Source organism: Oenanthe melanoleuca, chromosome Z, assembly GCF_029582105.1.
Source record: "Oenanthe melanoleuca isolate GR-GAL-2019-014 chromosome Z, OMel1.0, whole genome shotgun sequence".
Lineage (NCBI taxonomy): Eukaryota > Metazoa > Chordata > Aves > Passeriformes > Muscicapidae > Oenanthe > Oenanthe melanoleuca.
The window spans coordinates 74,112,484-74,124,812 of NC_079362.1; the positions used below are offsets into that span (position 1 = coordinate 74,112,484).

At 48.0% G+C, this 12,329-nt stretch overlaps 1 protein-coding gene across 1 annotated transcript in view; it reads left to right on the top strand.

The window, feature by feature from the left end:
• ARK2C (arkadia (RNF111) C-terminal like ring finger ubiquitin ligase 2C) overlaps positions 1-12,329 on the top strand; it is a 54,250-nt gene that overhangs the window by 31,136 nt on the left and 10,785 nt on the right. Inside the window, exons 2-3 of the mRNA XM_056514279.1 lie at positions 7,981-8,290; positions 10,187-10,312. Of these exons, the coding sequence (XP_056370254.1) occupies positions 7,981-8,290; positions 10,187-10,312 (436 nt within the window). The remainder of the gene's footprint in view (positions 1-7,980; positions 8,291-10,186; positions 10,313-12,329) is intronic.

Genomic DNA, 12,329 nt, shown 5'->3' on the forward strand with positions numbered 1-12,329 from the left:
GAAATGTTGGAGAGGTGTCTGGATGTGGCATGTCTGGATGTGGCATGTCTGGATGTGGCATTTGGAATAGTTATGTGTGATGGTGGGTGGATGGCTTGACCCAATGATCCTCATGGTCTTTTTCAACCTTGATTGAATTCTGTGATTCTTGGTTTCACTGGATGAAATGAGAAAGCTGTTGGCAAAGGTGCTGAAAGCGAGACAGATTCTTTCCTGCCTGATAGATTTGTCTTAAATTCTTTCCTCTTCTTCCTTCATCCTCCCTGCCCCAACCTCCTCACCCTGCAGTCAGCTGTCCTGTAACAGGAGTGAGACAGCACAGTATCTTCCTCCGCCAGACCACTCAACCTTTATGCAGCTAAATACCATGAACTTGCTCAGGGGGGTTACTTACTTCATGTTTTATTTTCTGTGGCAGGAGTTGTAACTAGGTGATCTTTAGGCTCCAAGTCATTCAATTGTTCTGTGATTGTCACACCTCATTTCCTGTTAGTAAGTGAATTTCCCTCATTTCGTAAAGGGTATATTCACAAACAATTTGGAAGGGATTAACACATGTCTGATGGCATCAGGCAATTAGGAGTTGTTTGTAGACGCAGTGTGAGTCCCCTGTGGTGTCCTTCTCCGTGTGCCACGTGAAGCTGGAGCTGCTCCCATGATTTTGGCCTTTACTCACCGTACGCTGCCAGGGCCGATGCAAACTTCCCACCGTGCTGCTGGCTCTGAGGGGAATTTTAATGCACATCCAGGGAAGCGAGCTGCAGGATCCGGGCTGCTAAAAGCCTGGCAGGCTCTCGGAGAGGCACCGCAAGGGCTCCTGTTGAGGCGGCTTATCTGGCACCCCAGCACAGCAGGAGGGGTCGCAGGGGCTCTAATCAGGACAAAGTGGCTGAGACAACCTGACTCCATCCCCCGATTACTACAGGCAGATCCTCCGCAGCTGTGAAATCTGTCAGTGAGTGCAGCCAGGGCTCTCCAGAAGCTGCTGCCACGGGACCTGGATGTGAGCAGGCCCTGACACCCCCCTCACGCAGAGGCCTCGACATGAGCCCAGGTTGCCTTGCCCAGGGGAAATATTCACAGGCTTTGCAGGCAGCTTAACAGCATGAGACAGATTTTGTTTTCCTCTCGGAGGGGGTGAGGCTCACTGGGCTGCAGCTGTCTGCTCAGACACCTGTCCCAGTGCCAGCCCCAGGCCTGATCCGGATCCCGGGTCCCTCACCAGCAGCCTGATGGCATCAGGAGCGCTGCTGCCTGAGGAAAGGAGGTGGAAATAAATAGTTCTGCTTTCTGGGTTTTTCTTTTTCATAAAGCCCGTAGCATTGCCTGTCACACTGCAGGGATTACCCAGAGGCTTTGCATCTCAGAGATGGGTCAGTGTTGAACGAGCACATGGATCCCTTGAGCCTTTCTGAAATACTGCTGGGTGGATAAATGTGCATGTGCCTAGCTGCAGTCAAACCCTGACTGATGCTAAAGGACAATCCCCAGTGGCAGAAGCACCTAGGACTAGACCAGTACATTTCTGTGACTCCATGTCACTTACAAACCTGCCAAAATATATGAACTTATCATTTGCAGGGTTCACCCAGGGGCGCAAATGAAACGGGAGTGTTTCTGCTAATGAAAAAAAAGTCTGTGCTGCTTTGGATAATGTACGGAAGCAATAAATATAACTGTAGAACAGAGGGGAAAAAGGAAAAAAATAGAAAAAAAAAAAAAAAAGCAGCCACTGTGGAAGTGAGAAAGCAGTGGTGAGGAGGATGTGTTGAGTTTCCCCATGGGTTTCTGCTGTGCTGTGAGAGCAAAAGGTGGAAATGGCACAGCAGCAAGCAGCCGAGCAGGTTCAGCTGTCCACACTCCTGCATCATCTGCTGGCTTTCTAGAAACAAATTTGTACCTTCCTCAGTCTGAGGCTGAAGACTGTAATGCTTCCAGCTAAGTGTTCTGGGTGCTTTGTGAATTGTTGTTAAGCAGCCTTCCCCGCGGGCTCGTGGAGGATTTTCTTTGCAGTGCAAGTAAGGGATGTGGTTTAGCAGTGGGCTTGGCAGCTCTCAGTGGGACTTGGTGATCTGAGAGGGCTTTTCCAACCCAAATGATTCTGTTATTGTATTCCATGGTGCTAAATGCTGCCGTGAGGCCGTGACATCAAGGAGGTGATTCTGCCCCTCTGTCACACACAGGTGAGAGCTTCCTCCAGCTCTGGGGTTCCCAGCACAGGAGGGACAGGGACTTGTTGGAGCCAGTCCAGAGGAGGCAACCAAGATTATCAGAGGGATGGAACATCTCTGCTATGAGTAAAGATTGAGAGAATTGGGATAGTTCAGCCTGGAAATGAGAAGGCTTCGGAATGACCTCATTGTGACCTCAATGTCTTCCAGTACCTAAAGGAAAAGTACAGGAAAGATGGGGCAAGAGCCTGGTGTGAGAGGACAAGTGGGAATAGCTTCAAATTGAAAGAAAGTATGTTTAGATTAGATATTAGGAGGAAATTCTTTCCTGTGAGGGTGGTGAGGCCCTGGCACAGGGTGTCCAGAGAAGCTGTGGCTGCTCCTGGATCCCTGGAAGTGTCTAAGGCCAGGTTGGACAGGGAGCATCCTGGGACAGTGGCAGGTGTGCCTGCCCATGGCAGGAGATTGGAACTAGGTGACCTTCAAAGACCTCCTCCAACCCAAACCATTCTATGATTGTGTGATTGCAGAACTGAGTGTCTGTGGGGAGTACTGCAGGCTGCAGAGGCCCAGAGCAGAGGGATGTCACACAGACCCAGCTCCATAGCAGGTTTTCAGCATCACAGTGTGAAGCTGCAGCATCTGTCACAGCAGCAGAGGAGAGCCAGGCCAGCTGGGGCAGGCACTGATCCACACTCATGTTCTGGAAGTGGCAGGAATCACCCAAGTACTGATTCTCTATCCCTTGTTCCCTGGTGCTGGACTTGGCTTTAGGATGTGATCAAAGAAGCTGAGGAACACTGGAAGCAGCAACCAGAAGAGCATCACATCAGGCAGGGAGATGTTGCTGGTGATCACCCAAAGGCATCCCTGGCCACATGGTCCTACACAACCACAAAGTGCCACAGCCTCTTTTGGGTCAGACTTGGCCCCAGTTATACCAGAGAACCACCTAGCTCACTTTCCCACCCCACAGATAGCCTGGCTTGTTCAGGACATGATTAATTTCTCCAGTAGATCCTGTCTCTGCCTCCATGTGTTATCACAAATTTTGAGGCTTTCAAAGCACCTTTAGATCTGCATTATCTAGATTCAGGCATTAGCTTTCTTTGTGGCTTAGTTGAGTGTAAGGCAACAAGCTGTTGTCCAAGCTGAGAGCTTGGGTGGGTGTGTGGGCATCTGGGGACTTTTTAAGGATATTTGGCCTCAACCTGTGGAAGGAAAACTGGGATAAGTCACCTGCTTTGCTGACACAGATGTGATGCATCGCTCATCTCAGAGCTGCTGATCTGATGTTGCTCAGAGCTATCATCATCTGCTACAGTAACAGCATTTAAATGAAAGGAAGCACCATCAGGACAACAAATTGATTTTTGGCTGGTGGGCAGCCTGACAGTGATCCCAGGGAAATCAGTCCTCCACAGCCCCAGGCAGGACCAGCTGGAATTACTCAAGGCACCAGGAGCACACCAATGAGCTCATGCTTCATGCAGGGCTGGCCCTCTCATCCCAGCCAGTAGGCTGGGCCAGCCACAGGTGTTTCCAGGCTGGTTTGGGGTCAAAAGCATCTCAAGGGCTGATAGGGATGGCATTGCCTCTGTGGGCTTCCCTGGAGATATTAAAAACTTGGACACAAAGTAATGTGTTCTAGGGACTCTGCTTGAGCAGGAGGACGGGACTCCAGTGGTCCTTCCAACCTTAATTCTGGGATTTTGAGATTGTCCCCTGCACTGGAGAAGGCAAATATTTGGACATGGAGGGTAAGTCATAAAAACATGCAATATGTGGCAAATCTCTCTTCCTGCAAAATCAAAGTATCCCAGTGGAGGAGGAGAATCCTTCTATGGTGTGAGGACCAAACCCTGAGTTCATTAAGCTGAAAGAAAGTCTCTGCCTTGCTGATCCCAGAGCAGCATTGCCTTCATGCAGGCACCACTGGATAGATGATGGGGAACAAGGATTGTGGAGGACACAGTTTATGCCTCTGGAGCATGATACACTTTATATCCTCATTGTCTTTGCTGTGGAAATGTCCTCAAAGCTTGGCTAATGAAAATGTCAGCTCTGCCCTTGTACTGGGGAGTGAAAACAAAAGCTGGAATGTGGTATCAGGACTCGGTTTTAGTCATGGATTAGTCTCTGCTGTGGCAGACATTGCTATCCAGGCAAAAATCAGATTAAACCCGTGAATCCAATTTTCTTGATGTATCTTATGGGCAATGTTTATGCTTGTTGGTTTCAATGCAAATGCAATCTAGGACCACACTTGTGGTTTGGAAAAGAGGGAGAAGATATGCTAGCAGAGTAATCACTAATAGACTCTCTGGCTCTCCATAACTCCCTGAAAGGAGGGGGCAGCTAGGTGGGGGTCGGGCTCTGTTCCCTGGGAACAAGGGACAGGATGAGATGGAATGGTCTTGAGCTGTTCCAGGAGAGGTTTAGGTTGGATACTGGGAAAAGTTTATTCACAGAAAGTGTGGTCTGGCTTTGGAAGAGGCATTAGGGACGTGGTGGAGCCCCCAGTTCTGGAAGTGTTCAATAGTCATGTGAATGTGGCACCTGGGGGCAAGGGTTGGTGGTGAACATGGTGACTCTGAGTTAATGAACTCACTGATCTTAGAGGACTTTTCCAGCCTTAAAAATTCTGAGCTTCTCTGATGCTGCTAATGTGTGAACCTCTGTGGAATTCAAAGGGATGAGTGCCTGCTTTTGGTGTTGATTGTGGTGAGGTACATGGACAAGGATGCTCAGTTCATGTTTGCAGGATGGCACTGTATTTACCTATTGCCTGTGAGACCAAAATGTGGACTTGGAAAGCAAGTCCCATCAGGGGCCTTTGCATCTAGGTGCAATGAGTAGTAGAGGGTAAACTCAAAACTAACAAACTCAAAAATGCTCTGTTGTGTTTTGAGCTGTAATTTGTTTGCCAGGGCTTTCTGGAGATTACCAGGACCCTGCTTAGTGAGGACTGGCTCTTTGTTTTGCAGACTGGCTTGGTTATGCCAACAGTGTGATTGGATAACTGCTAATAAGCATAGGATTGCTGAAGTATTCCCCAAAGTCTTTGCTTTGCTGTAAAAATCCTCATCAGCAATTGGATTAGTTGAAGAGAATGAACAATTACTACATAGGGTAATGTGTTATGTTAAGACAAATTGGTGGGTTTTATTTAATCATATGGTCTCGGTCACATCTTGATGATGTTATTCCTATGAAGAGAAATGCATCACTGCACCAGTTGGTGCAAACAAAAAATACTGAAATATGCTTTATTTAATTAATTATTTTCTAAAGATAAGACAACTTGACTCTGTACCAAAACAAAATTATTTATGCTTTTGCTTTCAGATATGTTACTCTGTGTATCTTCCTGCACACATACCACAGATAAAGTTTGCATGTTCTGGGCCTTGGGAAGTGTATGACCATGTTCCTCCCAAGGACTGTCTTTGTATGAGAAGCAAAATCCAAACCAAAACCATGACCAGCTGGTTGAGGTTACACCAGGCACTGAGAGACAAGAGAGTCACAGGAGATGAGAGACAGGCTTTCCCTGCTTCACTTATGTGCTAGAGAATGTGTCCCAGGAAATGTGGGGGAGTATCACTGAGTTTCACTGTCTTGTATTGCCCAAGACATTTTTGTCTGAAACACAGCTGAACTGAAGCGTGGGGGCACAGGTTTGGTGTTTTGGTGTGTGCAGAGGGTTTAGCCCTTTTACCTGCTCTCACACCTTGTCTTTAGGCCGCTGTGAAGGCCTGGGGGTGCACGGTGGCTCACCCGTGACCTGCTGCAGCAATTCTCCCCTGGGAGAATTCCACATGGCCATCAGAGGTTGAGCAATTCACCACGAGTTCCCTGGCAAGTAGCAAGCACACACAGCAGTCAGGAGGCTTCTCCTCACAATTCCCTTCAGCAATGGGCCAGGAAAGTGCAGGATTCCCATTTCATTATTCATTCTTCGTGGTGAATTTGGGCCAGGCCGTCAGCAACCAATACAACCTGCAGGGGAACCGGGTATATGAATGGCTCTTTGGCCTGGGTTTGCAGCTCTGTCATTGAGGAACAGCAGGTCTGATCCCACCACCTCTGGTTTTAATTAATATCGTGGTCGAATCACGCTGTTATCTGACAGCAGGGGAAATTATCACCTCGAGAAGCACTGCTGTGGGTGGCACATACTGTGTAACCTGCTCTCTCTCAGAGGGGCACTGTGGAGGATTAGTTTGTATTTAAGAGATGCTGTGTGTAATTATGCACAGTTTTGCAAACCATCCATTTCTGATAGGCCCTCTCCTGTTGTTTCTCCTGCTGGCATCTGGCTGGCTCAGGACTCCCTGAGCTGCTGTGATGGACTGGCCCTGCCTGCCAGGGAGATCTGAGCAGAAGGGATCTGGGTGAAGAGGGCATGATGTACATGCTTGTGCTTTGAGATGACATAGTGTCTCTTGGTGCTGTTGTTCTGGGATGTTTTGTACCATTCACAAAGATTAAAACAGAAAGAGGAAGGCGGGGAGTTCAAAAATCTGTAAAAGGGCAAGTGTCCCATCCTAGGGCTGATCCTCAGCAAAGAGGCATCTCTAATAGCCTCACTCGAGTCACATCCTTCATCTCTGAGTTGACTCTTTCCCTAGTTTAAGAGCCAGAAGTTTTGCATGATGCCTCTAAATGCTCCAGGAATGTAGGAATTAACACACTGGACTGGGCCAAGGGCCCGTCCAAGCAAGGATCTTGAGCAAGGTGCAAGCCAGTGCCAGATGTTTTGCAAAACGCCTCCACTATGGATATCTTTCACACCTCATTTCTCCCTCATTTCCATCAGCTTCATGCCTGGTCTCACAGCAGTCCATGTTGTGTTTCCAGCAGCTGCCCTCTCCCTGCATGCAGCTCATGAGGACGGGTTGTTGAAGGATCTCAGCAGACACACAGGGCCTTCATCCCCCAGCTCTCTGATGTGGAAGTTGTCTCATTCACATCCTGAAGTCACTGTGAGGCAATTCTTTAGAGTAGAGATTATTTCCTTGCCTACGAGACATTTTTAGAGAGGCAAAGAAATGACTTGCAGGGAAAGTCTTCAATTCAGGGAAAACATACAAAACTTTAGTGACATAATATCTAAAACTCAAATATATTAGAAAAAGAGGTTTTGTTGTTTATTTTCTTTTCTAGACTGTTGAGTGTGTATCACAGAATGGTTTGGATTGGAAAGGACCTTTAAAGGTCATCTAGTCCAGCCCCACTGCCATGGTCAGGGACATCTCTCACTAGACAAAATTGCTCTAAACCTTATCCAGCTGGCCTCAAACACTTCCAAGAACAGTGCATCCACATCTTTTTCAGGCAACCTGAGACAGGGCCTCACCACCTTCAGCATAAAAAAAAATCTGATTCTAGTCTGAATCTCCTCTCTTCTAGTTTAAAACTATCACTCCTTTTTCTGTCTCCAAAGGCTCTATTAAGACTTTTGTTCTTTTTCTGTTTAAGACAGGAAAGCCAAAACAAGCTTGAAGCAGTTTTCATCAGTACACATTTCAACTTGGAGCCAAAAAGAGACTTTAAACCCAAATGTATGTTTTGGCTCCAACATTTTCTTGGAGGAAAAATACCATTAGTCAAAATCACCACTTTTTTTTTTCTTGTAATCAGCTTTAACCAACTTGTTCTCTTTTACTTGTATTTTTTTATAAACCATCTGGAAGTGGACAGTAACAGCCATTTGCCCAACCCTCACCCTCGGGTGGGTGAGCACGGGGCTGCTCTGCCCTGGCCGCTGCCAACTCCCCGTGACCGCCGCGCTCTTCTCTTCCAGGTGCTCCCTTTCAAAGGTCTCAGCATCCCCATGCTACCTCCTGCCGGCATTTCCACCTGGGTCCCCAGCCTCAGCTCTCCGCAGACTTCGCCCTGCCTCACGCGGTGCAGCCGCAGCCGGGGCTGGCTCCCCACATGGCCCCGGCGCACCAGCACAGCGGCCCCCTGCACCAGCCCCTGGCGCCCGTGCCTGCCCTGCCCTTCCAGGACGTCGCCGGGCCCTCCTTCCTACCTCAGGCGCTACACCAGCAATACCTCCTCCAGCAGCAGCTCCTCGAGGCACAGCACCGCCGGCTCATGCCCCATCCCAGGTAAGGGCATCCCGTTCTTCCCAGAGGAGGTCCCCGTGTCACCTGTTGGGTTTTCTTCTCGGGCTCACCTGTGTGCACTGAATCCAACACCCAGCAGGAGGGAGGCTGCACCTGAAGGTGTGCCCTTCCTGTGGTGATCCCTGCTGTGCTCATCCAGTGTGCCCCATTATTGTCGCTCCTAGGAGAATCGTGATAGTGCTGCCAGGGATCTTTGCTGTCCCTGTGTGCGTGAGCTGCATCCTCATAGTTGCTGCTTCAAAACCATGCAAGAGGCTGTGCCCAGCTGTCTCATCAGGTTATGCACATGGAGGTCTTGCTGCTCAGGGTTTGGTAGGCTTCCCATCTCTGTGAGGGAATGATGCCACTGACCTGCAGCACACTCTGTCACAGAGAGCATCCTAAATCCACACTGAGCTGACAAATGCAGGGAGAATTGCTGTAACTCAGCAGAGATGAAAATGGATGCCTGGCCTCATCTTGGTTGTGTTTCTTGAGAGAGGAGTGATTTTTTTTTTTTTTTTCTGGAAACATATGGAAGCTATTTGTGGGTTATACCCATGGATCAAGAATCAGAGGATGAGACTCTGCAATAATGCTTCATTTGGAAAGAATGCTATGGATAGAAAACCCTTTCTTTCCATGTCCTTTCTGTCTGAAAATCGTGTGTTCTTCTCATCATTGTTTTTGTTTTGCATAAGCTGGATTTTAGGTGGATTTAATGATTAGCTAATAATTGGGTAGCAAGTATGTTCCAGGCTGAGAAACCGATGATACAAGTGTTTATCTCTTAGTCATAAGCTGAATTCAAATAAAAGCACAGAGCAAAATTCCACGCAGAATCTGCTTTGGCAAATGCTGTCACTGTTGTATTTGCAAGTCGGCTGTGGTGTGGAAGAAGGCAGGAACCTCTTGCCCTGTCCCAGTGTTTGTCTCTGAAAGCTGCAGTGGAGCAGGATGTCAGGACCCTTCCCAGAAATGGGAATACAGGTTATGCACTTGAGAGTGAAGCCTCTGATCTGAGGTTGCATGAAAAGTTATTTACCTGGAAGTTCCCTGCTCCATTTGCCCTAGCTTTTTCCTGAAGATTTTCTTTGTGATGGTTCCACTGGTAAGTGGTAACTTGTCAGGAAGTGAACGGAGTCTGTCTGTAATGCAAATCCTGCTTTTGCATCCACCTTGTCTCTTGCCAAATGTGGACACTGATCCAGCAGCACACTCTCTTCCCCTGAGTAGTTCAAATAAGCAATAATCATGAGACTCAAATCCCTAGAAAACCCTTGCTGTATTTTCTAGCACTTTCTTTTCCCTGCCTGCAATGGCAGCAGAGCAGAGGACCTGGAACTCAGCCTGGCCTGTCCATCATCCAAAGAAATGTTGGCAAAGGCCAGTGAGAGTAAATTCTGCTTTCAGTCACTCGTGAGTAATCTGGTTATGAATGAGGCTCCCCAGGAGTTTATGGACTGCACAGGAGACAAGACAACCTGCAGCTTCGTTATGATGATTGATCACGGATATCTTGAAGCAGGGGCACGTTTTACCTTGTGTGTTGTTTATGGGGCTGACTGTAGCCAAAAAGGAAATAGTGCCAACTGCACAAAGCTGCTGAGAAGTTGTTTGGTTTCCCCTTTTTCTCTGCATGTTGCCAGCAAATAGCATCTCCTTCAAACTGAGTGTGTGTGAGTGCCACAGGGCCTGGGAGTGGATTCGCTGCGTGATGTCTGTGAGGGAACGACAGCCCTGTGCTCCTCTTCCCATCATCCCTTACACCACCTGGAGTGCTTAGCTTTGGACACTCGTCCTCAAGCCCAGCCTTTGGGGTTTTTCCATGGGTTCTTGGCAGGAATTCCAGTGCCCACTGGTGTCTGAGCCTCCCTGTTGCTGCTCTCCTCCCTGCAGGCGGGCCCAAGAGCGCATGTCTGTCCAGCCTCACCGCCTGCACCCCAGCTTTGACTTCAGCCACCAACTGCAGACTCCACAGCCCATGGGGCCCCAGCCCAGGTATTTGGCAGAGGGCACGGACTGGTAAGTGATCCCCATTTCACTGCTGCATCCAGGGAGGTGTTTAAAAAGTCCTGGGAAGGCTGCAGGCTTTGGGGAATGCCATCAGGGATCAGGGCTTTGGTGAAAGCTAATGAGGCAGCTCAGCAGTTACAGTGTGGGGAGTGTGCAATGGGAAAACTCATCTCTGAGAGGTCTGTGAGAGTGTGACAGCCTCCTATGTAAATGAATCATTGAATCATTTGAGTTGTAAGTCTTCTAAGACCATGAAGACCAACTGTTCCCAGCACAGCCAAGGCCACCACTGATCCATGTCCCCAGGTGTCACATCCATATGGCTTTTAAATTCCTCCAGGAGTGGGGACTCCACCACTGCCCTGGGCAGCTGTGCCAGGGCTGAACAGCTCATTGGGTGAAGAAATTTTCCCCAATATCCAATGTAAACTTCCCCTGGCCCAGCCTGAGGCCATACCCTCTCCTCTTGTCCCTGTTCCCTGGAGCAGAGCCTGACACCCCCGGCTGTCCCCTCCTGTCAGGGAGTTGTGCAGAGCCACAAGGTCCCCCCTGAGCCTCCTTTTCTCCAGGCTCAGCCCCTTTCCCAACTCCTGAGTTGCTCCTCATCAGATTTGTGTTCCAGAGCCTTCCTCAGCTCCATTGTCCCCCTTTAGGCATGCTCCAGTGTTGTTGCTCATAACTTTTCATGTACAGATTTAGAGTGAAGCCAAGCATTAATTCCCCCAAGTTGCTCTTTGTGCTGTAGGGCCCAGAGAAGGTTTTTTTCCTGTAGACCACTAAATTAGTCCCTTTGCTGCCCTTCAGGCAGTGGAAACCCAGTAGTCATAATATTTTCTGTGGTCCAAATTAGGGAGCACCATACTACCCTGCCATGCAGGGTGGTATGAATGGAGATTTGTTTATAATTCTCCAACTCTAGTGTTCTAGTACCCTGGAAAAGCTTTGCAGGAAGTTGTTCATTTCATTCTCAGAGTAGGTTGAGAGCCCTTGAACAGTTAATAAAGTATGGTAACCTGGCCAAAAGAATGAGAAAATAAAAACATTCTTCTGAGTAGCTGCTTGTAAGCTGAGTAAAGTCCATTCTGTGCACTGAATGGAAAAAATAGCATGTGAACTTGTAATTAAAGACAATCGTAATGTATTTGCACAAGGGGACTGAAATAAAATGGCACAGGAAGTCTTAATGATGGCATTTCCTAACATCTGAGCACTCAACTCTGCAAATGAAAAGTCCTTTTAACCCAGAGTTGTTACTTTTTTTCCCCCTTCAGTGCATAATACACAATCTAAAATATGACCACATCCTTCTGCAATTTTCCTCTCAGGTGTTCCCATTATTGGCACTCCTGTGGGCTGAATGTGGTCGGGATGACATTGTTCAGATTGGTTTGCAAAGCAGTTCATGTACCATCTGGATAGAGCGATTCTTTCTGCCTCTCTTTCAGCTCAGAGTGCTTAATTATGATCATTAGAAGTATCTGATAAAGCATCACTAAGTGCCTTCCCCTCCCTCCTCCCCTCTGTTGCTCCATAGCCTTATAAAACCCAAGGAGTGGGGGTGACAGAAATCATACACGGTGAGAATATGTTTGGGTGACTCACTGTCCCCTGGGGGACAGAGTTTTGCCCAGTGACAAATATAAAAACTCCCCTCTGATATGTTACCCCCAGATGAGCAGCAACAGCAGTATTTTCTAGGAGGCTGTAGGTGGTGGTTGCTGCCACAGGAGGTGGAAGTGGGGATGGAAGAAAGATCCAAGGAAAGATCAGTCATCTCAGACAGCACAACCCCAATTGGCTGGAGTTTATTTATTTGCTTATTCATTCTTCTGGTGAAGAATAAATAAACTCCTGTTTGGTTCCTTAAGTCATCTTCTGCACACAGCATCTGTAGTGATGACCTACCTGTTACCTGTTGTCTTATCCTTCACTTGGTATATACTCCTATGTAGCATGGGCTAGAAAGTAATGGTTAGTTCAATTCTTCTTCAGCAAGTGTGCTCTGCTTCTTTAGCCCCAAACCCTG